At 38.9% G+C, this 27,098-nt stretch overlaps 1 protein-coding gene across 4 annotated transcripts in view; it reads left to right on the top strand.

Annotated features, from left to right (window-relative positions):
* The window catches only part of Drosha (drosha ribonuclease III), a 125,859-nt gene extending 99,539 nt beyond the window's left edge, over positions 1-26,320 (top strand). For all 4 annotated transcript variants that reach the window (XM_004848667.3, XM_004848666.3, XM_004848665.3 and 1 more), the window contains 9 exons: positions 4,656-4,700; positions 6,185-6,342; positions 7,354-7,459; positions 17,241-17,382; positions 18,763-18,845; positions 18,939-19,042; positions 21,217-21,309; positions 22,099-22,145; positions 25,910-26,320. In XM_004848667.3, coding sequence (XP_004848724.1) covers positions 4,656-4,700; positions 6,185-6,342; positions 7,354-7,459; positions 17,241-17,382; positions 18,763-18,845; positions 18,939-19,042; positions 21,217-21,309; positions 22,099-22,145; positions 25,910-26,040 — 909 coding nt within the window. In that variant the 3' untranslated portion in view covers positions 26,041-26,320. The remainder of the gene's footprint in view (positions 1-4,655; positions 4,701-6,184; positions 6,343-7,353; positions 7,460-17,240; positions 17,383-18,762; positions 18,846-18,938; positions 19,043-21,216; positions 21,310-22,098; positions 22,146-25,909) is intronic.
* The last annotated feature ends 778 nt before the right edge of the window (positions 26,321-27,098 follow it).

Here is a 27,098-nt window from a genome sequence, read left to right as displayed (position 1 = left end):
GGTATTTGAATTTTGAAGAGACTGTAGGAGAAACAAAATACTGGAATGTGCTGTAGAGGGTGCATGTCAAGCACATCAGAAATAGCTTATTCATCTCTCGCAGCAGAGCTCTGTGGGTATTTACACCAAGAGTGTTTCTTTTACCTGAATCATTTTTCCTCATGGTCACTTGCAAATTGAATATGTATGCAAATCTAATCAGACTTAACTTTATTTTGATGTTTAAGTTAATTATGATTTTATATTTTATAATCACAGGGTACCTACCCCATGCAGGCTTAATTTGACTTTTCTGTTTATGATTTGTTTTTATGTAAATTATGTAGACCAGAGAAATGTGTATTTATTTTAGAAAGTCACTTCATAGGGAGTTTCTGATAGGCCCATGAATAAAGAATATGGAATTACGTTTTTCCCCCAAGCAAATTATAGTTTAAGAAAAAAAGATAGATTCTAAAATAGTTTCTGTTGTTACTGAAATATTAAGCTATTAATATTTCCAGAGATACCTTTTTAATCTTGCATGTAATAGAGCATACTGGATGCTTTTTGTACCAAAACAAGTCAATTTAACATTTAAAAGGAGAGGCAACTTTGTATTCCAAATTGAAATGTCATCATAATTGAATGAAATAGCCCTCATGGAGTAATAAAGAACACAGGAAGCCAGTGTTTTAAGCCTTTGTGAAACCTTCAGCTTAAGTGGCTGTCAGATGTTATTACTGCATTACTTTGGGTAGTTTTCTTTTTAAAAAAAGAATCAATAGTTTTAAAAAATGTGACCCGGATGATGTTCATGTCTGAGGATTTGATTTTTTAATTTGTTTTTCTAGATACGATGGTTTTGTATGTGTGAATTTCCTTCTGACGGGGAGATTATCTACAGATGTTCTCTGTCCCCTGTTTTGTCCTATACATAAAAACAAGTGTGCATCTTGATTTGTATCTGTAGCAGATGGCATGTATTTTAAGACTTTTCCTCAAATCTTAAAATATCATCATTCTGGCCTTTATCTTTTGTTGGCAATTTCAACAAACTCTTTTCTTCTTCCTCCCTCCAGTCTTACCTGGGTCTCCATTTATCCCTTGAAGTGTCTTCCACTAACCTCACCTCCCTAACCCTATCTCGCATCTAACCTGTACCCACCCGTTTTCCTGAATTACATGCAGTTTCACACCTTGTGTTCTTAATTGCATCTGTTTGTGTTTAGATTCTTTTCTCTCCCACTTGTCTACTTAGCAAACTTATCTTACATTTGCAGTACCTCGTGCAATGCTGGCATGTGCAGTGCTTAATAAATACTTGTTAAAAGAGTGGAATGAATAAATGACTAAATGAAAAAGCAGAGCCTGAACATTATCTTACAAATGGGACAGCTGAGATTCAGCTTTTGTTTTAGTGTGTCTCTTGTGAAACTGAACAGACCTCAGTAATGGAGTGCCTTTCCTTTGTAGTTCAGCATTTTCAAGTACACAAATTTGGACATTTTAACTCCTTTAGCATCTCCATATTGATTTGCATCTATTAGCTGTAGTTTGTGAGAGACTTTAATGAACTCTTTATATATATATATATACACACATACACATATATATGAGGTCATGAAAGCTTTGAATACCTGTAGTCTCAGGTACTCAGCTGAGGCAGGAGGATCAAAAGGCCAGCTCGAGCAATTTCACAAAACTCAGTCTCCAAATGAAAATAAAAAATGAAAGCATAGTCAGGTAGAGATAGCTGGGGACAAACCTGTAGGTCAACAGTTAAATTGATGGATCCTGTGTGGCCAGACAGTGCTCACACCAGGGAGAAGAGAGGCATCTTTTGTGTGGGCTGGTGCTTAGTGATTCTGAGGGCTCTTGGTTGGTTGCCTTGTCTGAAGCTGGATTAAGAGAAATAAGGATTAATTTGGAACTGAGTTCTGCTGTGAGGTGAGGGCAGTTTAGCATGGAGTGTCCCCAGTAATTGTTATTCAGAGGGTAAGACAGGAAAAGTAGGTGAGAGGGCAGTGGTTGCCAGGCTGGCAGGAGAAGCCCAAAGACAGGGTCCCTCCGGTATTTCACAGCTGCTGTGAGGGAGATCTGGGTCCCTGCTAACTGTGCTGCTGGCTTGGTGACTGTCCTCCTCGCCCTCTTGACAGCAGGCCTGTCTTTTTTCCCTCAGCTAATTTGCACTCTTTCAGCCCTGGACAGTTTTTGCTGGTTCTGCTCTTTGTGTAATTTAAGGATTAACCTGAGGTGTTCAGATCCCCTATTTCATGTTGATTACCCTGGTGGCCTTTTTAGAATGATGGAGAGGTATTCTGTAATTTTTCCTGTCTTCTCCTCCCTCTTCTCTTCATGCATCTGTCCCCAGTACCCCTGTCCCAGGCCTTTCTGTGGAGCTCTAGAAATTGGAAAAATGCATCTTTTCAAATTGCTTCTGGCCAGGTTCACAGGGGTCGCCCACTGATGAACGTGTTTAGTCCTGAACCCATCACCTTTAGCCCTCAAACATGTTTCTCTTTTATCGTTTAAACCAGGCCCTTAGGATCCTTTGTGTTCTCAGCTTTTTCTCCCTGTATCCATTTAGCTTTCAAACCCTATCCTTACCCTAGTGACTTGAATCACTTTACTCTTGGCCGTCCTACTCTTTTGCTTTTTATCCTCCTCATCTCTCACCTGACTACTTAACTGGCTCCCATTCCCTGCTCCGGCAGTCCAACGTTTTGTGCTAAGTGTTACCTTTTTAATGCATAGATTTGGCCAGGACCTTCCTCACGTAAGAGATTTGACATTTGATTACTGCCTCCCAAAATCTATATACACAGGGCCAGGATTTAGCTCAGTGGCTCTGCTGCCTGCCTTGTAAGCTCAAGGTCCCGATCCCTGGTACCAAAAAAAAAAAAAAATCTATATAACATAGCACTTAGTAGTTTCCATGACTTGACTGCCACCTGTTGTTTCAGTCTCCTTTCTACTTCCTCTTTATATGCCATTCACTAGAATTTCCTTTTTGTATCTGTGTACTTCAAGGCATACTATTTGTCATCATATTTTTGAGTGAAAACCACAAAGGAGCAAGGAGAAAGATGATTCAAAATGGTCCTGTGAATCTTAAGTGTTGGAGATTAGAGATGGTGGGGAGAGATAGCCGTTTATTGTTGTCATTGTTGATGATGATGTATTGTTACTAATAGTATTTTTTGTGGGCCAGTGCTGGGTTTAGTGCTTTTAGTGCATTGCTCTATGAGACATTGGAGAACACTTTGAAGAGGGGACTGTTATTGGCTTTGGTGTATACCTGGGGAGATGGAGGCTTGAGAGGAAATTGCCAACATGGATCAGAATTAAACCCAGGGGCCCCAACTTGAGCCTGCAGCTCTCCCTAATACCACCCTCCCCAGGTTAGGGTGAAAAGTGAAAAGTTCTTATCTGGGTATTTTGTGTACAAGGTAAAAGATGAGTGTAAGGCCTTCAGAGCTGTAGACTTAGATGAGAAGCCAGTGCTGTTCAGAAATGAAGCAGTAATGCAGACGGAGGGAGCAGTTCAAGCAGTGAGCGTGGGGGAGCAGACCGTGATGAAAGGTGAGGCAGGGTGGAAGTTTGGTAAATGTCCCTGCGGGGTGGGAGGAGGGAGAACATGCATTGAGAGAGCACAAGGAATTATAAAAAGGGGGTGACCAGAGATACAATTCATAATGCAGGGAATTCAAGAGTGAGGTTATTGATTTGGTTAAGTGACGTTTTTTCAAGTGCCTTAAGAGAACAGTTTGATGTTTAAACTCTTTTGAAAGGATTTGCAGAGAACCAGTTTTGTTAAGATGCAGGTTGTACAGAAGTACTGGATTTTTATTTCACTTTATCACCTATGTGTTGCTGGTGATAACTAAATTTTCTTGTAATTCCCACCCATGTCTCCCCCCAAAAAAATTTTTTAGCAAACTATTTTTCCCCCTTTAAAAAAAAAATTGAAGGGTATTTATTTTAGAAACCTAATATCAAGGCCAGAAAGTAGATTCAGTCAGAGACTCCTAGGATCTGAACATGAAGGAAAAACTCTAGTCCTGAGAACTTGTAATTATAACTACTCCTACATTTAACTCAATAAATGAAACAATATGCTCAGATTTTCCATAAAATTTATTTATTACCGTATTTCAAGTAAACATTTGTGTAGCCCACAGTAAAAGTGTGATCTCATAAATGTCAGAATTTATGAATGAGATAAGGCTATTTTCTATCCCATTTTAAAACAGTTTATGTGATACTGAGTTAGTGCCTAAAATAAAAGACATTTGAGATGAGTTTTTCATGTAAAAAGCACAGTTGATGCACATTTCTGGGGAATGGTGAGCTAAAAGATGTGATTAAGGCAGCAGCTTAATCCAGTGTATTAGGTTAAGCAAATGTGTGACTTAGTTTTAAAAGGTGTCTGACTTCTGGGGCTGAGGGTGGCTCTTTTCCACCCCAGCTTAATAGGCTAATTAGAGTCACTACAGGCAGTTTGAGTGGTGAATACACTTTAAAAAAATTAGTTTGCTAGCACTATTGAATTGGCAGTAAGTGGAGTCAGCATCTGAAATAGTTCAGTATTTCAAATAATGACATTTTATTTAGTACTCTAGAGTGTGTTAAATGGCTCCCTTGAGCATTAAAGGCATCACTCCGTTTTCCAGGACCTGCGCGAAGTCTGGCTCAATTATCCTCTCCACCCACTCCAAGTAAGTCTGACCTTCCTGTCTGCAGTGAGCTTTATCACCGCAGCTCTTTGTTTTACTTTCCTTTGCCGCTTTTTCCCTCCTGCTTTTATCTTTTGATTCGCTTCAGTGACATTATAACTCTGTGCTGGGTGTCACAGTGGAAACACCTGGGAACCTATAATAAAGTGCACCCATACATCGCATGCATGTTGCCTGGGAATCCCAGGGTTATCTCCCCCCAAGGCAGGAAGTGCTACGGTGCACTTCTCAGGGCCCTCCTCACCAGTACGCACTGTTCACAGCATACCACGTGGACTCCTACGTATCTAGATGCCTGCTCTTGTAGGGAAAATAACGCGGAAGCAAGTCTGGGCATATTTAGAAAAGTAGAACAAATACTAAATTAACATTGCTAACTTATAGCCTGATTTGAATTTTATAAATTAAGAGGTTTGACTCAGATCAGATTGCATAAAATTTACTGCAAATTAAAAATGTCATGCCATATCATGGGTTTTTACTCAGGATTTAGGAATTTAAAAGACCTATATGTAGTAACACCCTTTTCCTCAGTTAATTTAACTTACTACTCTTTACTTTTAAAATTTCTCTTTTACTTGGGGATATATGCATATGTATACTCATCTATACATATTTTTATACATGAATATGTATATTAAATGAGTAAAATTAAAAAATCACCAGTGGTTAAACCCTCACGAGAGATTTTCTAGTAGCAAACGATATTACTTCAGAATACTTTAAAGACATTAATATTATGAAGTTGCCCAGAGTTGTTGAAAATGTTCATTTTAATATCATTTTTCATATCCTCTCTCTGCCAGTTGTTTAAGGCTCGTCGTTATGTGGAGCACCACCTGGCTAGTGGTGTAATAATCCCCAGTGTAAGCCGAGTTTAGTTTTAATGATGTTCTTTTGCCAAAATAGTTTGGTGCCTGGAAGACACATAGTAGTCAAGTTAGCCACAGCAGTGGGTCTCAGAGCGGCCCCCCAGAACAGCAGGACCTGCCCCACTGGGAACTTGTCAGGAAGGCAGATACCCAGACCTCACTCCAGACGGACAGAGTCCATTGCTCCAGAGTAGGACCCGGCCATCTGCCTTTAACAAGCCCTGCAAGTGCTTTCATGAATGCTAAAACTGGAGAACCGCTGTTTTACCAGATATATATATTCTCTACCAGATGTTCTTCAGCTTGCATCTTCCTTGGAGAGTTTGTCTAATACTTGGGATTTTGAACTGTCTGTGTACAGTACTTGGCCTTGAAATTTGATGGAAGATTGGAAAATATTATTTGAGCCTTCTTTAAATATTAGGTTTGTTTGCCATTCTAAGAGATGAGAAAGAAGCTTCCATGTTTTATTGGCGTTTCAGAAATTTCTGCCCATGGGAGAAGGAATTTTATAAAACACTGCCTTAGAATAGGTAATTACTCTTACAACAAAAAAACTACATATGGCTTTTGTTTATTTCTGTTTTCCTGTAGCTACAAGAGCCAAATACCGATCGACAGCTTATTGAAACTTCTCCGGTTCTACAGAAACTTACTGAGTTTGAAGAAGCAATAGGAGTAATTTTTACTCATGTTCGACTTCTGGCAAGGGCATTCACACTGAGAACTGTGGGATTTAACCATCTGACCCTGTGAGTTACAAGTGCTCATGTGGTCCCAACGTGACCGTTTAGACCAGGCAGCTGCAGACCTTTCTGCATGCCCTTCAAAGGAACTGGGATTTTAAACGTACTTCCAGGAAAGTCACTGCAAGACAGACGAGCAGCCACACAGTGGTGTGGACCTGGGCATGTGCTCCAGTCCAGTATTTTTCGCCCCATTGTGGTGCATCTTGTTCACTCATGAAGTTTAAGAGAAGTATGAGGGAAGTAAAATCTTTGTCCATACAGGGGGACACATTAAATATTCCAGGCATTGTAGACCATGTGTTCTATGTGCAGTGACTGGGTTTTGTCATCACAGCCTGCAAGCAGCCGTAACTATGAAGGAATGAGTATGGCTATTTTCCACTCAAAATTTATTCATAGAAACAAGCTGTGGCCTGGATTTGGCCCCCTGACCCTTGTTCTGAGTGAATAATTTGATGAAGAGCTAGTGAAATAATTTTAAAAATAAGCAAAATTTTATTTCTTTTGGGGTTTTAGTACGGTTTTTGACTTCGTTCCCCAAATCAGATATTCCCAACTCTCTTTAAGCTGTAAAGATTAAAGATTCTTGTCATAGAATTTTCTTGTCAGTATCCTTAAACTAAATTCCAGATTTGAATAATGGAGTGTATATTTAATACAGTTAAAAAAGAAAAACTAGGGTCCTCTTTACTTTGTTACAAGATTGTTATCTGTATTTTACTTTATTTTTCAATGATACTCTAGCTTCTGACCAGGCATTATTTACTAGTCTTTATTTTATCAATTGTTTAATTCTTGGATAATATTCGCTTTATTCTTTTTTGAAACTCAGCCTGTGTTAACTCAAGGCTCCTCTCAATGAGGCAATGACTTCTCAGTGTCAGTGTAATTTTGTGCTTTAAAACAAGGTGAATACATTGCCTTCTTAAGTCATGCTTTTTACAAAATTCAGAGTCTTTTCTTGGTGTCCACAAATGCTTATTAATTTCTTTATACTGATGTTTCTTTTTTCAGAGGTCACAATCAGAGGATGGAATTTCTAGGTGATTCCATAATGCAACTGGTAGCTACAGAGTACTTATTCATTCATTTCCCAGATCATCATGAAGGACACTTAACTGTGAGTTTGTCTTCAGTCACATCCTCCAGTAAGATTGCTGTATAATAGAGAATGAGGAGTAGAAAGGCTGACTATCTATTTATGTAACTGATAACTTAGTTCTTGGTGACTTTAGCATGTCATATGGCTTTGTTCAGTTCACTGTGTAAATTGTATGTTAAGCAATATGTGATGAGAACTCATGTTATATTCCTTCATTTAATGGTTAGTTACTCCGTGCAAGACTGAGATAAGCCTCACGGGGGAAGCGAAGAATAGTTGACCCAGTCTGTCCATAATGAACTTTAAAACTTTTGGAAGAAATGAAAGTGTAAGCAACAAATAAATATAAATTCTCTGTATAGTAAATGTGCATGTGTGTCTATACATGTAAATATGCACTATAAAAAGTATAAGGGAGTATTTATAATGGATACAAGTGTGTTAAATATTATAAAGAGACAGGTAAATTGGTGCATTTGCACAGTTGAGGAAAAGATTTCTTCTAGCTGTGAAGTACAAAAGACATCTTCATGGATAAGGTAATGCTTTGAGCCTTGCAGGATGGGTAGGATTTGGCCATTGGGTCTTAGTGGGAGGAAATTTGTATGCACTGACATTCCACACCCTAGGACTAGAGAGACAAGTGCATGGCATGAAACAGCAGGTTGGACTGGGAATATATCTCAGTGTAGAGCACTTGCCTAGCATGCATAAGGCCCTAGGTTTGATGCTCAGCTCTGAACAAAGCAAGAATGAAAAAGAGAAAAAGAAAGAAAGATCAGTAGATTGAGAGACAGCGGAGACTCAGTTTGATTAGACCGTGGTGGAGTTGAAAGGGAGTTAACGAAGACAAGATTTGACTGGTGAACGGATTGCAATGGTCACCATTGCTCTCACTTTTGTTTCATAGTATAACACTTGATTGAGCTTTCTTATTTGCTACATGCTGCTTTTGCTCTATGAAATGGAATAGTGAACAAAATATATCTAGAAGCCGGTTGTGTCGATCTCTCGTGCACTGGGAGTGACCTTTGAGATGTCCCTTGAGACTTAGGCATAGAGAAAGCAAATACTGTGGACCCTTGATTTACAAACTCGATTGTTCCTGGGGTTCCTGGGGGCTGGTTGTAACTCAAGTTGATTGTAAGTCAATAGAGCCGAGATCTGGTTGTTTACCTGGGTACCTTGTAGAAACAAAAGGCAGATGAATCTTCCATTAACCTAATTAACCCAAGTTGTTTGTATGTCAGGCCAGGTGTAACTTGAGGGTCCACCACTTAGAACAAATTAAAGCAGTGGTTTACTGTAAAGTGCATACTTTGTTAGTATAGTCCTTTTTTATTTTGTTGAAACAAATAACAAGTCTTTCATACTCAGCATCTTTACAATTTTTATACGTTTCACTTTAAATAGACTTGGATCTTGTACAACTGTGAACCCTAAAAGTAGTTTATATGAGACATATATGTTGGCATTGGGGAGAATATGGTGACTTGTCTATGGTTAGATGTAAATTTTTCCATAGGTTTTCTAAGTACATTCACTCACTCAGCGAATATTTATTGACTGCCTACTGTGTACCACGCACCATGATAAGTATTGAGGAATCAGTACTCTTATTTAATTTTAAATTAACTCTTTGATTACCATTTAAAGATAACTGCTTTTAGATGGACAAGAAAGTGGTTCCTTCTTGAGTTAATAATAAATTCTTAAGAAAATATGACTGTTGATGAAGAATGCACTAGTGTTTCGTACCTTACTCAGGAAAACAATAAATTACTTGTTTAATATTCTCCATTAGGGAATAGACTTGATAGGTGTCAAGAGTGTCTTGTTCATCTGAGAAACAGCTGAACCAAATCAAAGAGCTCGAACATAGTGATTCGCTTTATGATCATATAGAGGCCTCTGTTGGAAATGTGTGATTCATATACATACAGTGCCCATACCCAGTATTCTTCTAGAATGGTATGTGAAATCTGGGATCTTATAAAGATGGGATGTTACATATCAACAAGTTTACTGTTTCCCATCTGTTCATAACATATTCTGTTCCCTACTGCCCATATTATCGAACAGATAATGAAACCAAAACTCACTAAGGCATGAATCCTGCCATGGTCTAGAAAAGCTAAAACTAGGATTGTGCTAGAGACTCCTGTTCTGGCTTCTTCCCAAAATCATTTTAATGCCAGAAGTATAGTTTCATCCAAAATGTGTTTATCAGACTTGTGGTCTTAAAATTAGAGAGCTTTTTAACCTGCTTCTTAGAATGGTGTTAACAAATGATAAAATTGTGATCTGACAGTTTTATGAACTGTTGTCACAGAAAGCTTTGGTAGAAATTAACAGGACCAGCAGATCTGTTGGCAGGATTAAAATGATCTGTCATAAGTTAAATATGTATTTTAAAAGATATTAACTTTCATCAAATTGACATGATGCTCCCTCCTTCCTGGAAAGAGCACTTTCATTTGGTTTCTGTCGCTGCACTTGGTTTCCTCTTACCTCTTTAGCTCTCTGTCTTAGCCTGATTTGTGAGTTCATCTCTTCTTTATAGCTAATATTCCAGGGTGGGTGAAATCACTCCTAGGCCATGTCCTTTTTTTCCCAGTGTCTTTAAGGCAGTCTTTTCCATGAATATCAGCAGTTTCATCCCATTGATATAATTCCAGCCAAGCTCTTCAGTCTCGCTTCTGTTCTGAGCTCCAGGCCCAGCTGCCTCCTGGGCATCTCCACATGTTCAAGGCTAAATTTCTAATCTCTCTCTGGGTTGTTGTCCATTGTTCCTCAAGTAATGGAATAGGATCCAGTGTTACACATTAGAGTAGAGGTTGTCTTTGATTCCTTCCTCTACCTGCCTTTCCTATATTCTTTTCCATTCACAAATCCTGACAGTGTTACTCTTTTGATATCTCTTGAATATGTCTTCTCCTTCCCACCCTGTCTCCATCTCACATCTTATCTGTCAGCCTCATTCACTTGGATCCCTGCAGTAATTTCTGCATAGCCACAAAAGTGTTAAAGGAATGCAATTGACAAAGAGTCCAGTTGGAAGGAGGGACATTTATTAAACTGCAAGTAATACACGTCTTAAGATTCTGTTCAGAGCACAAAGGCAGTCCAATGTTCTCCTAGGTGGGCTTCCTGCACCCCCAACTCCCCCAGGATAGCCAGGTCTCAGGCCTATGCAAAGTCATTTTTGCAACTTCCTCCCCTGCTCTTGTATCAACTAGTGACTCCATCCGATCCATTTTACATGCTGCAGCCAAGAGTCTCTTCACAATAGATCTCTTGTGACTATATTTGTCCTTCATTCTCAGAACATTTTGGTTTTCTCTTCTTCTTCCCCAACTTTTTAACACTGAAGTTGTCCCAGTTCTCAACTGTCAGACCTCGTCTCTTCTCCACTGACTTGTGCTCCATAAGCGATCTCATTCTGTCTGTTTTCATGGCTTTGAATATATCTGTGTGCTACTTCCTGCTTCATGTCTTAAGCCTTTACATCTGCCTCACACTCCAGACTCGTATCTGTCAAATATATGTCTGCTTAAATATCTGTATGTACTCAAATCCCTAGTTGGATTTCTAATAGACATCTCAAATCTGCTATGTCCAAAACAAAACAGTTTTTACGCCCTAACTTGCTTCTCTCTCAGTGTTCTCCCTATCAATAAGAATTATTCTACTATTCCAGTTGCTCAGGTTAAAACCCTTGAAACCATCCCTGAGTTTTCTCTTTCTCTCAGACTATGTGTCCCAACCATTTGCATATCTAATGGTTTTTACCTTCTAAGTTTACCCTGAATCTGACCACTTCTTTTGAGCTCTACTATTATCACCCTGATGGAGCCACTGTCCTCTAAATTACAGCTGCACCCTCCCATCTGTTTCCCTTTCCCCCAGTCTATTTTCAGCACAGTATCTAGAGAGATCATTTTTAAAGAGAAACCAGATAAGGACAGATAACAACTTCCTCTTTGCAAAACCTCTAAACCTTCCTGCCTCCAGGGTAAGAGATAGCATTATAATCACATCCTATGACCTGGCTCCCTGCTGCTGTGTTGACTTTGTCTCCTAAAGGGCTCACATCACCTGCAGAGGTTCCTGCGGGACACTAAGCAAGCCCTTGCCTCAGACCTTCACCCACTCTCTTTCATCGGCTTGGTTATCCTCAGCTGAATCCCTCACCTCCTTTAGGTTTCTGTTCAAAGTCCTTTTGTCCGTGAGACCTTCTTTAACCTACCCTGCTTAAATAGACAGCCACTTTCCCTTTCCTTAGCACTCCTCCCTCATCCCTTTTTTCCTCCTAGGTACAAAGTGTATACATACAGTTTGTATGTCTTTCCCACCAGAGTGTAAACACTGTGAAGCAAGGGTTTTGGTCTGGTTACTTCATCCCGATTTTCTGGGTCTTGAGGGGAGAGGTTCCTGTTTTATCAGTGCTCAGAAAGAGTGGCCTTCATGTCCCAGCTTAACATCCTTCCACTGTTCTTCAGACAGTGACTCAAGAAGGAGCAAGGCCCTTCCTGCCTGGCCTTGCCCACTTGCTCAGACCCAAATTACCTGTTCTCCACTCTGCCCCAGCCTGCTTGGTGTTTCTTCAAGCTCCCTGTTACCCTCTACCCTTTGTACAGTTCTACTGGAAACCAGTCAGTTTCCAGCCCTTCCTCCCATCTGCCCTGTACCGCTGAGTCTTCCTTATGTGTCCGTTCAAGATGTAGGGGAACCCTGCCCTGCCTTCTTGAAAATTTTGTGTTCTTTTTCTTCTGACACTTCAGTTTGCCCAACCCACTAGACTGGCGGTTTTGTGGGGATGTAATGAGTGAGAGTTTTCAGACAGCTAAGTCATATTGAGAAGGAAGGGAAAGCAATCCTAGAGGAAAGTGGCATGTTACCGTATGTGTAAGGGAAGAAACTGAAACTAACTTATGTATGTCTAAGGATAAAATTAATATAAAATGCACAGAGGACTATGTATTGCAGTTGTATTAGGTAGGAGGATGGCAAACAATTCATTATTGTGATTAAAGGGCATACAACTACAGTAATTCCCATTGGAAGGCCTTGTTAGCTTTACTTTACACGCTTGTTTTACAAGGAATAAGGACAATTGAGCCAATGTAATTGTGGTTCTCAAGCTTTAAATGGTGACAGGGAAAAACATTGCTTTATATGCTGAGTATTTAAAAAATCCTACTTGAGAAGAACGTACATAATTGTTCTAGTATAACCATGTTTGAATTGGAGTAGAGAAGGAAGTTTTGTTTCATACACTAAAGTTTTTGTGTTTTAGCCTCCCCGTTAGAATCCCCATAAACAATGAGAATTTTTCAAAGAAAGCATTTACTTAAACCAGAATGCCTGCCTTGTGGACAGTTGCAGTTTCAGCCATAGGAGTATTGTCTGTATCCTTCTCTTAGGCCTTTCTCTGTGCTGCCGGGCTAAAGCGCCGATAACCCCCATGCCTACTGTGTGCAAAGCACTGTGCCTTGTGTCTGCAGGGCACTTTGCCCAGTGGTGCTATTAGCAAGATGAACTTGAAGAAGTTTTGTTTGATTTTAGGGGAACAATTTTGGATAATGAGAATGAGAACAAGAAATACAAATAAAAAACTCAAGTCCCAGTGATCTAATCCTGCTGTGGTGCCTCTAGACAGCATTGAGTATAAATGAGTCAGACAAACAGGTATCTTATCTAAAAAGATGTCTTTGAGAAGACAGATTCCCCAGTCTCCTGCTTAAGGATTTCTCCATCACTAACATAATTTGGCTCTTTGTGTCTGACCTGCATTCTGCCTGCTAGCATTTGTATACCCTTTCTTTAATTATCATGGGAAATGGAGACCATCTGGCTACCACTCTTGGAATAATAGACCTGTGTGACATATCACTGTCACTTTTAATAGTATATTCCGCTTTCACCCCATGTTCTTATATTAAAGCTCTCACAATAATAAATCAGTCTACTTCTTTTACACTAGGTGGCCCTCTTTGGTAGCTCCTGTCTTATGCTTGTGGTTTTCTCTTTAGAAACAAGAGTGAATAGGGATATTTAGGAAAGAATGCCAATATATATGTTTGATTTAAACCAATAAACCTTATTTTTATGAAAGTTTACTTTCAAAGATTATGAAAACCTGCTATTCTGAGATAACATATACTGAGAAACATCCCAGACCCTCAAAACCAGAATTTAAGATTTGGGATATTTACGCTGGTCCCAGACATTGCATCTAGAATCAGCAGTCCTTTTCTTAGGTTTACAGAAAGCCCTAACTATAGCTTTCTTCATTTCTTCTAGTGATTTCAAGTTACACTTTGTCTTTTCTGCGGAGGAGGTTAACAAAAGGGGTATTAGGGACAGTTCAGCTCTTGGTAAAATGTAGAGTTTTGAAGACAATGAGAGAAAAAGTATCAGAATATTTTGTATTAGAAACAAATCCAGAGGAATTCCTGGAACTTCCTAGAATCCTTTCCCAGAAGAGCAAACAAATCTTGCCTAATAGTGGTGATGCTATTGTAGATAACAACACCAGCTAATGTTTCAGATGTGTTTTTTACAAGCCATGCACTATAATTAGATTGCATATTGATTCACTCTAATTCTCATAACAATCCTTTAAGTGGATATTGCTTTCTCTCCTTTACATATAAGGAGACTGAGGCCCAGAGAGAATTGATATCTTATACAGACTCACTTAGCTTTGAAATACTAGAGCCACAGTTTGAACCCAAGTGCTTTTTTACCGTGTTGTATAACGCAAGGCATTATTTACAGTCTGGTAACTATCTTGTGCTCATTTGGGTGCTTAATGTTCATTTACTAGATTTCTACTGAAAAGTAAAAAGCAAATATGTTCTCTTTGTAAAATAATAATGTGTGCCATCAACATCTGTGGGCTTTCTGTCTTTATGTCCTGCCACACTTAAATCTATCTACCTCAGTCTCTCTAATATAAATGAAATATCTTGCTGCTGCCCCTCTTGGGCGTCCTTTTCTTCTATAGGAAAGTGTAGATTCCTTATATCACCTCCTGGCCTCCACCACTTGGCTCTGATTTCTCCTCTAGCTGTACCTGATAGTGGACTTCCTGTGTCACCGCCCCTTGCTTTTGGTATAGCAATTCTTTTTCCAGGAAAACCCTCTCTCATTTTCTCCTACTGATGACTCTGACTTTTCCATCTCTGGTTCTGCATTCAGGAGACTCCACTTGTGTGACTGTTTTCAAAAGGCAGTGTGCATGATATGTACCCAGAAATCTTGATTCCCTGGTTCTTGGAAGAAGCCTGGACACCACTGTCTCAGAAGCACCTATGATTCTAATGCAGCCATGTGGATGAGCCCCTGAAGTGCTTGTACCCCAGGATTGGCCTTTCTGGATGTCCAGGGCCTAGAGCAGCACTCGTGTCTCCCGGTGGTCTCTGCACTCCAGCCTCCCTGTGGTCGCTGCGGCCAGTCTGGGTGTGGCTTCTTTAGGACTGAGTCTGTTCCTGAAGGCCGTGGGATGCTGCTGATCCTCTTGTGTTCTGCAGCTTTCAGCTCAGAGCCTGGCGTGTAATTGGCCTCCATCAGTAGCACACTGAACCACTCTAACTTCAGAAGGGTTTCTTCCTTGCTGACCCCGGTGGATCCTACTCTGTGGCAAATAGCAGATTTATTCCGAAGTAGAGTTCTGCAGAGGACAAGGATGGAAATTGTCATTTAAAGAACTACCATTTGGATTTTCAACTCATCTTCTAAATTTAAATAGCCTACGAAAGTAAAGACGATTAATAGCTTTCTTCTCCTCCACTGGCTCTTGATTCAGGCTCTCAGTTTTTGGCAAGAACTTGCAGATCTCACTTTCTGCTAGCTACCCACTGCTTTAAGACCTGTCATAGCTTATCTTAAATCAAACGGGAAGCGTTTCTGTTTCCATCCTCTTCTCTCCTGTCAGACAGCATTGCTGCACAATAGATGAGGAGCCTTGACTGGAAGGTGGCAGCTGGGGCCAGGAACCAGTGATGTCTCATCATTTGTGTGTGAGCTTGGGTGCCTTGGTTCTGAGGCAAGAGCACTCCATGTACACACCCTAAGGAGTCTTCTCCTCCTCACTACAAGTATGTACTCCGAGAGGACCCACTTTTCTCAGCATAACCATATTCCCAGAATAGCCCTTCTGTTCCCCAGTGGCCTCTACTCTGAGCACCCCCCTTCCCAATTTGAGATCCAAACCAAGAATATGTAACCCTTCCAGCTCAAGTATTCTGTAATTACAAGATACTAGGTTGGTGAACTCCTTATTGGTTGGGTTTTCTACTAACATCGTATTCTTGGCCTTTTAAATTTTGAGTTACTCTGTGTATATTAATTTTAATGAAACACTATATTGAAGAAAAGATGGAGTTAAAGGAGACAGAGGAGGAAGGGAGTGAAGACAGGCAAAGAGTAATAGTCTAAAATTCAATAGCAAGTATGGCTTATGAAGATCAAGTTGTATTTCTGCTTCATGAATCATTGTCAGACAAATTAAGAACATATTGCTTCTTATTTATCTATTGTCAAGGATTCAATATCAAGCATGGAGAATAAATCTTGATTTTCATAAGCTCTGTTGACACTGCATAGCCACAGAGCATAAAACTTGCATCTAATAAACAAAGTGTGACGTTCCATAGCAGAGGGTATAACACCAGCATGACTCAGAGCTGCCTCCTCTTCCCGCTCTGTCTTCAGGAATCTGTTATACCTGTCTCAGTTTTAAGTACTTTATTCCCCCCAAATCTTACAGACTGAGGATAACTGTGTTCAGGTTGTGCTGGGTGAACCTTCATGTTTGTAGTCTCCCACTGCTCTAAGCCTCCCTCCCCACCTCTCTCCTTGTCAGTGTTAAATGTCTAAGCCAACTTTGTTCGGTGGGCACCTCTGTAATGGATTGGTTGTATAATTTTCATGCAGTGTCCTATGTTACTGCTTGGGTAGTTCTTAGAGGACTCTTAGCTGTGTAACTTTTTGTTTTGAATTCCTGAAGTTGAAATATGAAAATTCTATTTTAATTTGATTAAAGGTAAAGGATCTCTGTATGAAAAACTGACTTTCAGAATAGGTAGCATAAATCTTTAAAATAATAAAAGTAAAAATGTTAATCAATAATTTACATCTTTTCACTAATACTTACTAAAATATCACTTACTTAAATCTTGTAATATCAAAATTAGGATCAGTGCCATGAAACTTGATACTTCTTTTAGACTTGTAAGAAGTGGTCCTTTAAAACCAATATACACTGACAGAAAGTAGGCTGAGTTTGCCTGATGGCAGCTGGGGAGGACTGATGGCATAGGGGTACAGGGAATTTGTGTGGGGATGACGGAAATGTGTAAGGTTTTCAGAATTCATCTAACTGTACACTCAAAGGCGAGTACATTTTATTGAATGTAAATTATACCTCGATGAAATTGATTTTTAAAAAATTTAATCCTACCTAATTTAGTAGCATTAAAACTTTATGGAAGCTATGATCTTTAATCATATTACAGCATGCCCTCCAGCTCTGTTCCACAGCTACTAAACAAGTAGATGGCCTTTGCAATGTCAGGTAAAATCAAAGTAGCAGAGTAGAGTGAATTATTATGAAGAAGCCAGAAGAGCATGGAGTATGTCACTGTTGTCAGGGGAAAATGGATGAGGACTTAGACCTTCACTTGTCTGGTGTCCCTGTCATGTGATACTCTCAGGCTGGGTCTAACACAAGAGCAAGAGAGATATCCAAAGTGAGGTGGTTTCTAACTGTACCCCAATTCCTTTTGGCCAGTTGTTGCGAAGCTCTTTGGTGAATAACAGAACTCAAGCCAAGGTGGCAGAGGAGCTGGGAATGCAGGAGTATGCCATAACTAACGACAAAACCAAGAGGCCCGTGGCCCTGAGAACCAAGACTCTGGCAGACCTCTTGGAATGTGAGTCCCACAGAGTAAAGCTTTTCTCTTAACCCACAGGATCAAAGTTTAAATCAAACTGACCAGTATTCTTCTCACTATCAGCTTCTTGCTAAAGAAGTTTCTTTTCTATTTTATTTTTTCTTAATGCTTCACACCCAAATTTCCTTGATGGAGAATAATTTGAAGTTGAGATATGTGAATAATGCATCTTGCGTTCAGTCTGTCAGTGGCCCCGCCCTCTGGCCTCCCTCAGCCAGCGCTGACACTCAGCCGTCACACTCCTTGCTGTGACACAGTAATAGAATGTGAAGATTGGTCCTTGTGAGTTGTAGCTTTTCCCAACCAGTAGCCTTCATAAAGAGGTACAGAATAAAGAACTGTAATTTATTCACCAAATACTAAAATTATCATTCATTGTTTGGAATGAACACCAAGCTCTACAGAGAGATGTCATCTTTTATAGTTTCTGATATGGTCTGATGGGATTATTAATTCCATTACAGTTTACATATGTGACTTTATTGTTTCTGATATTATTTCGAAAGTAGTTGACCATTCACTGGGCCTTAAAACTTTTCTTTTTATGCTTCAGTATTTTTGACAATTGGAATTATTTACAAATACTAAAGTCCACTGTGCAAAACCAGTTCATGTACAAAGTGCAAAGCCAACCTAAGCAACTTCTTTTTCAACTAATTAAAAGTAATCGAAAGATTAAGATTATATAGAACCTTACTTGGAAGATAGTGTCACTGGCATTTTTTAAAGCTTGATGAAAGCTATTTTTATTTCTTCTGTTAACAGTGTACCATTTGTCTTCTTGATTAGAATTACTTTTAATGAAGTCATCTTTGGGGGTCACTATTTATTAATTCAAACTTGTATAGATTGTTATGTGGTCATTAAGCCCAGAACTAAGTTTTTCTCAGTTTGGGCAGATCAAACCTTTAAATTGCCCATTTGTTTTTCTGTCTGTGAAATTTAATATAGGACCTTTACACATGGGTGACCTCAAGATTGGCACTGAGAGTGCAGCACCGAGGGATGTGCTTATCCTGGGGCCCCTAAGTTGTACTTTGATTTGGTTAATGTTATCATGATTGTGTTCCCAGATACCATTTTTGTCTATCTTTTTAACTGTTCACTTAGCCCTTAGCTAAATGCAATTTGGTATCTATACTCATGTGATTTTGCATCTTAATCACGCATCTATTTTGCTGCTTCTAGTGTAGAGTCTTATTTGAAAAGAGATGAAGTAATGATGCTAAATAATAAAGAGGGTTGGAAGTTGAAAAGCCATATTACATGTTGCCTAAAAGTCTTGGTTTTGTAAAAGTCTTGCTTTTTCTGGTAAATGGCCATGAATTGTGGTTTATTTTTAAATGTTTTTCCCCCTAGCATTCATTGCAGCACTGTACATTGATAAGGATTTGGAATATGTTCATACTTTCATGAATGTCTGTTTCTTCCCAAGATTAAAAGTAAGCTCATAATAAGAATTTTAAATTAGTGATATGTTTTGTTTCTGGTGACTCTAGATTTATTATTAAATGCTTTTTGGGGACTTGCCACAGGAGTTCATTTTGAATCAGGATTGGAATGACCCCAAATCCCAGCTGCAGCAGTGTTGTTTGACACTTAGGACAGAAGGAAAGGAGCCAGACATTCCCCTGTACAAGTAAGTACTTGCTGCCTGCAGGCCATTGGACTCAGAATGCTTAGAGTTGATTTTTCCTGTGCTTTGAGGAACAGCTAATGGGGCAATCACAAGAGCCCAGGACTGAGACTTCCTGACTGTCAGTGTGATCCGGGGCCGGGCATAGAGACTCTGGGCCTGTCGGTCTTAACTATAGGTAGATGGGTTCCCTCTTGATTATCTCTGTGCCTTCGCTAAAATTCTCTGTAGACAACCACCTGGCAGAAAGACATCTAAGATTATGAGATTGAGGTAAGAAAATTCAGTTTAAATAGTTCTGACACACATCTTTGTATTTGTCTTCTTATTTCTTGTACCCGCTGCTGGGCTGTGCCTCTAGATTAGAAGGGCATGTGTGCTCATTTGTAGCAGAGTTCGAGTGCTCCTCTGTGCTTTCTTTCCCTGACCTTCTGTTGGTGTCTCTGGTGCCTGACAGGTAGGCTGTCTCCCTCCGTGGGCACCGTAGGAAGCAGGACAATTGTTCACTGCTGTTGGGTTACTCAAGTATTTTGAGCTTTTTTAAATCAAAAACTACCTTATATTTTTGAGTATCTTTGCTCTGGGAGAGGTAGCCAGAAGTCATTCGAAAGGAACATAGGTGAGTAGTGGGGCAACCACACCATGTAACACTGGTTTTGATGAAAACAGGTTTGACCCTGGAGTTAAGTAATCATCTTGTGACACTCTTATGCTGATTCAGAAGGTGGTTTAAAAAGGAATAACAAAATGAGAGGATTATTAAAATAGAGTTGCATCCCACGGTATTGTCAATGTGTGATTTGGGGGATGTCTAAAAATCTGGTTTCAGCACAGTTTTGCCCATGCCTGTGCAGACACATGGTCTCGAGGGCACCCATTTGTGCATGTGTGTTCCATATGGAATGAAGACCCTTTTGGACTTTCAGAGTTTCAAAATACTCAAGGAGAAACACAGAGCAGCAGTTGGGAATTTCAAATCTTTTTTCATGTCTTTATTTAACAGTCACAACACTTTATAGGCTTTTTTGATGAAAGCAAAACCGAGGGAAAGAGAAGGTTGAGTCACCCCACAGCAAGCTGCTCTAAACTGTGCCAAGAATCTGTCGCTAAAACAACATTTCCCTTCTACACGGGGGGAAAACCGAAAATGTTTAGAAATAGCCCTTTAATATGTGCCTCATGAGCATAGTGAGTATCTCAACTATAGTATATGAAAGACTCAAAGTATTTCTTCATCAACGTGATAATGAAGGTTCAGTAAATAAAACAGGATGATAAAGTCCTCCTAGCGCCGGCATGATTAATATAATAAGTGCTACCTTAAAAAAGTCACCGTGCATGTTCATCCTTTGGAGTATATAAACACAAAGGAAATTACTTTGTTCCCTTCTCAGAAATTCCCTACGTGAAAATACACAGTAAGTTTGTTCTTTGTTATCAAGATGATGGGGTTGTTTTACATAGTTTTTTCATGATCGCTGTGTTCATTCCATTATCTTTGTTGGCTACTTTTAATTTCCCTTTTCCATGAAGTTATCAGTTTTCCTACATTTGAAGTCTGTACCATGTCATTAAAATCTAGGGTACCTAGAGTTTGGCTTTTTGGTGATTGTGTTGTGTACTTGGCATTATAGTATACCTTTGAAACAAGTCTCAGATGTTTCAGAAATTAAATATGTTTTCTAACCTCTTAGATGAGGTAGTATACATTAGAAAGAATCTGTCAGGCATGTGAAAAACCATTCAGGTGTGACATGAGGTATTTTACCAAAATGTTTATTCTTTTTAGCTGTGATTAGCACTGAAAAACAACAGACTAAAGCTGTTAACTTTTCACAATTAAAGTTGATTTTATGACACTTTAAATATGCACACTTAGAAGTTGTTTAAAAGTATCATACACTTCACCGTAAGCCTTCAGGTGCTATTCATATTACTTTGGGGAAAATATAAAAATGCAATGCATAATTTTTTAAATTTCCTACTTCGGAAGCTGTCTGTATATTTCAGGCAATCAAATCAAAAACACCCTCTTCTTTTTTTGCCATTTTCACATGCCTCGTTATTTTTACCTTCCTCTGGCTCAGCAGTAAGTACGTTTTTTGTCAGAGTTCTATAATAGCAAAAGTAATTGAATAACACTTTCCCATAATTAATTTTCTTTCCTTTCCCTTCAGGACTCTGCAGACAGTGGGGCCATCCCATGCCAGAACCTACACTGTGGCTGTGTATTTCAAGGGAGAAAGAATAGGTTGTGGGAAAGGACCAAGGTATGAGAGGAAAATACTTTCAATTTCATTGAATGAATATCCTTTGTGTATGGAAGTTCTTACTTGGTATTTCCAAACTCTGCTATCTGTCTTTGCTGACTTAGAGTGTCAAATGAGGGTAAGAGCAAAGTGAACCCCCAGGATTACTGTCCCCTCCAGGCTGGCCCCTTGAACAGGGGGGCACCACTGTGCTACTTTGGCTACTTGGAGAAAGCCACATTGGCTGGGCACAGATGAGGGCTCTCCAGTGTCAGTCTCAGTGGAGTATTCACTCCGCGATGTGTTGATGCAGGATAGTTAGATCAGATGTATCACATCATCCAAGACACGGCCTTAGACCTTTCATTTCTTACCACTACTTGAGCTTTGTGGAAATGCTAGTGTCTTTAGTTTAAAACATTACGTATGTTATCACCTTTCTTTGAACCCTCCAGTCTATGTCTTGCCAGTCTCTGTATATATTTTTATTCTTTATTCTTCAGACTTTACACTGAGGGCATTCAAACTTAAGTAAAAAATACTGCAGACCTAATACAAATAGAACACATTTTATTGCAGCCTTAAAGTGTGGAATGAATATCTCAAATAGGCTTTGTGCAAATAAAAGACATTTTTGCATGCCCTTTTGTATATTTCGACCTGTACAATTCAATATTAACAGAAGAAATAATCAGGTGAGATTTTATGCACCAAACATAAAAATCAAGCTTAATAATTTGTAGCCATAACATGTATTTTTGACAAAAGTCTTCAAATTAAAGTGTACCTTACCTTTATTTTATTCAATAGTATTCAGCAAGCAGAAATGGGAGCAGCAATGGATGCACTTGAAAAATGTAAGCCTATCTCTTTTTTTTTTCTGTAATTACATGTTCATAATGTAATGAATGTTTTATGGAAAGAAAATGAGGAAGCAGAAAAATGGTAAGTACCAATAAAATGTGATCTTGTTTTCTTTATAATTATTCTCCATACACAGAATATAGTAGAATGTGAGATATGTATAAAATGGGCTTATAATTAAAATAAAAAATAATATTCCCAAGCATGCTTTGATTGCCATTCTTTTTTGTATAGAGTCCTACCCTCAACCCAGGCAACCATTTTAAAAGTAGAGAGAAATGTATGGATGGAGACATAGTAGCCTGGTGTTCACAAGCCACTGTTTTCATCTATATATTTCTGTATACTTCTAAAATCTCTCATAGGGCATAGAAGTATCCTGTACATGTGAAGATTTTGTTGTTGTCATTTTTGGCCATTGTTTTATTAAAATCGGGTAATATCTATATACTTATGTATTTATTTACACATTAATATGTCTTGTATAATAAATATGTTGTTCTTTCTAAATAGTATACAATGAGGAGTCTTGCAGGTCTTAGAGAATGACTCCAATTCATTCTTTCTTGATTGTTTAATTCCTTTTAATTCCTATTATGCATATGCTATACTTTATTCAACTTTTTCATTATTGGTGGATCTGTGTGTGTGTGTGTGTGTGTGTGTGTATTTATCATTGTCAACAGTAAATGTCTATATTGGTGCTTTTAGTTCTGTGGGATAGATTCTCAAGAGTGGAATGCCTGGGTTGGAGAAACTTCAATTACATAATTGACCATGTTGGGGACTGCATAGTCTTTTGTAAATTGAAGGCTTAAGTGCAAGGCATTTTTCTTCTGAGGTCTTTTGTGCTACACAGCAAAACCTGTGAGCACAACATGACAAGGCACTTCCATTATACTTCAAGTACCCAACTAAAGGAGGTAGGAGAGAGCAAAGTGCAGGAAGCTAAAGTGAAGAGGCCCGGGAGTCTCGACCATGGAAGAGATTCCAGGAAAGGGCCTGAGCCAAGTGGAAATCAGCAGACAGGGTGCGGCAGGGAGGTTAGTTAGCAGGGAGAGTGGCTGGTGCCACCAGGATCTAACACCCTACAGAGAGTCTCCACTGAGAGTTTTGTGTTGACTTTGTTGGGAACTTTTTCATCCATTGTGTATATAAATTTACAATCACATGTTAAAATAAAAGCAAGATTCCGTTTTCCAGTTAGAAAATTGTTAAAGGTTCTTTTGAGGCTTGTTTGGCCATTTGTCTTCAACAATGCAGCACTACTGGAGAGATGCCCCGTTCTGAGACAGACTTGCACAAACGTACTGGCAGGAGCAAGCTGTGTAAACTTCTGGGAAGGAATTTGGCAATGGGTCAGTCCTGAAAGTTCATACTTTTTGATCCACATTTCATTTCTAGGGATCAAACCTAATGAAATAATTGGAGTTACTTACTAAAGTTCACATAACCATGTTGATCATGGCAATTTGATTTAATATAGCAAAACACATAAATAAAACTGCATGTTTAACATTAAGGCTGTGTTTACTAAATCATCGTATGTCTCAGGGGTTGGCAGACATGTTCTATAAAGGGCCAGGCGTAAGTATTTTAGTCTTCATAGGCAGTACAGTTTCTGTCACAGTTACTCCACTCTGTCATTGTAGCCACAGATACAGTTTGTGTACAGATTAACAGGTGTGTCTAGTGGAATTTTACTTACAAAACAGGTAAAGGTTTATATTTGGCCTGTCAACAATAGGTTCCTAACCCTTGCTCTGTAAAAATGTTGTAATATTTTTAATGTAGCCATTAACACATTCACGATGGAGTAGTAATTCGTATATCTCGCAACCAGGCAGCTCTGAACCACCAGTGATACACACATGACTGTCCCAATGGGCGGCATAAGAAAGTCCCATCGGGTGGTACAAGCCTGAAGGGACATTCATGCAAGTATCGCTGGTGGTTCAAACTGGTGGAAACATGTTAAAGTGTTTTTGAAGACTGATGATGTGGGAAAATGCTTATATGGCAGTTAAGTAAAAAAAACTGTGTAAGGGTGGAAAGTGGAATAATTTCAGGCATTTGTGTGTCTATCTGACATATGTAGTATATATATTTATGTGTATATCTATGTAGTATAATCTTACTTTTATATATTCTTTTTTTTTGTAGTGGGGATTGAACTCGGAACCTTGCACTTGTAAGGCAGGCGGCAGAACCACTGAGCCAAATCCCTGGCAAGACTATATATTCTAAAAGTTTGTTAGTAGTTAGTGCTAAATAGTGGGAGTTTTTTTAAGTGCAAATTCAATTTTACAGTAGAAGAAATAGCATTCATTTTATAGGAACTTGCTTTACAACTAACTTTTTGGGGTTTGTTTTTGGAAAAGTGTAAGAGTTGAAACCTGTATTCATAAATATGTCAGGAATCAATTTGATATTAGTTAGGGGTAGGACTTTATTACTGTTTTACTTCTGAAATACAGAAGCCACCTTCCTTTTTTGTTTTACAACCACTCCCAGACATGCAAGATCTTTACTGGTTCACTGCCTGTTTTTCAAGTGCTTTTTCTACCACACTGTCCCTGCCCCTTCTCCACCATGGGACAAGGACAAAATACTGTGGTTTTTTTTGTTTTTTTTTTTTTGGTAGCAGGAATCAAACTCTGGACCCTGTGCTTTTGAGGGAGGTGGCGGCACCATTGAGCTAAATTCCCGGCCCCAACAAAATACTATTTTTAAAAGAAAGAAAAATATTTAAGAATATGACACGTGTAGATAAATACACTTTCATTACACTTCGTCCTTAAAACAAGGAAACAACCAAACCTGCTTCCCACGCACGCTGCGTTATCCCTCATTGCTTATTCTCCCTGAGTAGGACGCAGAAGAGGACAGCACAGGCCCTCAGCCTCCTAGCAGAGGAGTAGCCTTTCTCTTCTGCATCCCCAGATAGTGTGCACAGTCTTCATGATCTTTAAGCATGTGTTTACTAAGTATATAAAATGGCTATTTTGTATTCAATACTTGATCTTACTTCATTGCCACACTCAACTTCTACCACAAATAGCATCAGAATTGTAAAATTTCTAAACCTTAGTCAAGATTTGCATTGTTAGCACTGTTGCACAGCATCAAATATTAAACTAAACAGAGCTTCGACTATGCCAGTGAATGATGTTTTTTCCTTTAATCAAATCAAAGTTCTCTGAGTTACTTTTGCAGATAATAGTTTTAAGGCTGTAATGGTAAACTGTGAAAATAGAATGAATGACCAGACACATTGACTTTCAATGTGGTCTCCTTTTGTCCATTTGGTTTTTTTTTTCTTTTAGAAACTTTAATTCTGTTAAATAAAGAAGTGGTAATGTCATTTTTTGGTTTCAGCTCTTCCAAAATATAAAACGCCATTGTACTGTGTCTTTTAATCTCTTCCTGAAAATCACTTCTTACTAGGAGTGCCTGGTAGGGAGCATTGCAAAACCACAGCATCTGGGTTTTAACATTTGTTTAGGGTTTGGTGCCTTTTATACTCATATCCACATCAGATATTGAAATCCAGAGTCAAAGATCCTTTTCCAGACCTCCAGTGTGATTCTGAATAACAAAAGAATAACAGAAGAAAACTAACCTCTTTTTCCCTCTCACCTTACAAAACACAGCTGTATGCATCATGTGAATATGTTTATATGCATATATGTTTAACATCATTCTTTGCCCTGGTAGCTATCCTTTATTAAGTGTGTAATGTATTTCCTTGTGTCAGATAACTTTCCCCAGATGGCTCATCAGAAGCGGTTCATTGAAAGGAAATACAGACAAGAATTAAAAGAAATGAGGTGGGAAAGAGAGCATCAAGAGAGAGAGCCAGATGAGACTGAAGACGTAAAGAAGTAAAAGAGGGCACAGAAGTGGTGGAATATTTACTTGCTTAATACTGTGACTGTTGGCCGTTGACACCTAGCATACTTGTCCCTCAGACAATGAGTGGTGTACATGGAAATAAAAAAAATCTCAAATCACTCCTGTTGTTTTACTGATCTAATATTTTGTTTTTAGCTAGATGGTCTTTATTATGATTTGATTCCTCTTCTATTTAATGGAAAACTTCACTTTGGTGGATGTGCATTGTTTCTTTTTAACTTGCCCTTTAAACAATAAAATTCAAGAAAGCACATTTTATGTGGACTAGAGTCTATTTTTCCATTTCTGTCTCAGATTGTGACCTCAGACTTTTGGCTGACAGGTGACAGATTCACTTTACCAGATATTTTAACTACACTGTAGTAACAGCTATACTGTTTGAAATCTCTGAATAATTAAAAATTTCAGCCTTCATCTAGATGTTGGTTAAGTTCTCAGCTGCAAATTTTAAACTTACTTCACTCTAAGCAGTGAGTTCTTTGTGAAAGGAATCATTTAACATTTAACTGGCTAGTGGGGGGGGTGTGATATTTGAGCCACATATATTCTTTGAATCATTGCAATTGGGGAGAAATGATGATTCTAAGCCAGATGACCCTTTAAACCAACTTCTCTCACCCGGGGTCAGCGGTCTCGTCAAGAAGTTTATAGAAAAGCTGCAGGGAAACCCCACAACTTCTGGGAATTGTATTATTCTGTGTGTGTGTTGAGGGGGGTGGTTAGGAGCAGGAAGAGGGGGGCTCGTGGCTTCCATCAGTTTCTGTAAATAGTCCCTTCAGTAGGGGGCTAACATTACATTAGAAGATGGGACCTTTTTTTCAAAAAATGTTATTTGCATGGGATATCACTGGTTTCTTATTAATATAGGCAGAACTACCTTGTAATACAATATGTTTTTAGTCATATTTCAGCAAATATATAGTGTGTATCAGGCACTGTTCCAGGCATTGGGACTACACCCAGGAGCAAAACAGACAAAGACCCCGCCTCCAAGGAGCTGAGTGCTAGTTCAGAAAAACCCTCAGTACACA

The sequence above is a fragment of the Heterocephalus glaber genome, unplaced genomic scaffold (genome assembly GCF_053883595.1).
Source record: "Heterocephalus glaber isolate CG9 unplaced genomic scaffold, H.glaber_assembly_v1.0 deba00001538, whole genome shotgun sequence".
In the NCBI taxonomy this organism is placed as follows: Eukaryota; Metazoa; Chordata; class Mammalia; order Rodentia; family Bathyergidae; genus Heterocephalus; species Heterocephalus glaber.
The sequence above is the reverse complement of the archived record's forward strand: the minus strand, read 5'-3'. Positions and strand labels throughout refer to the sequence as shown.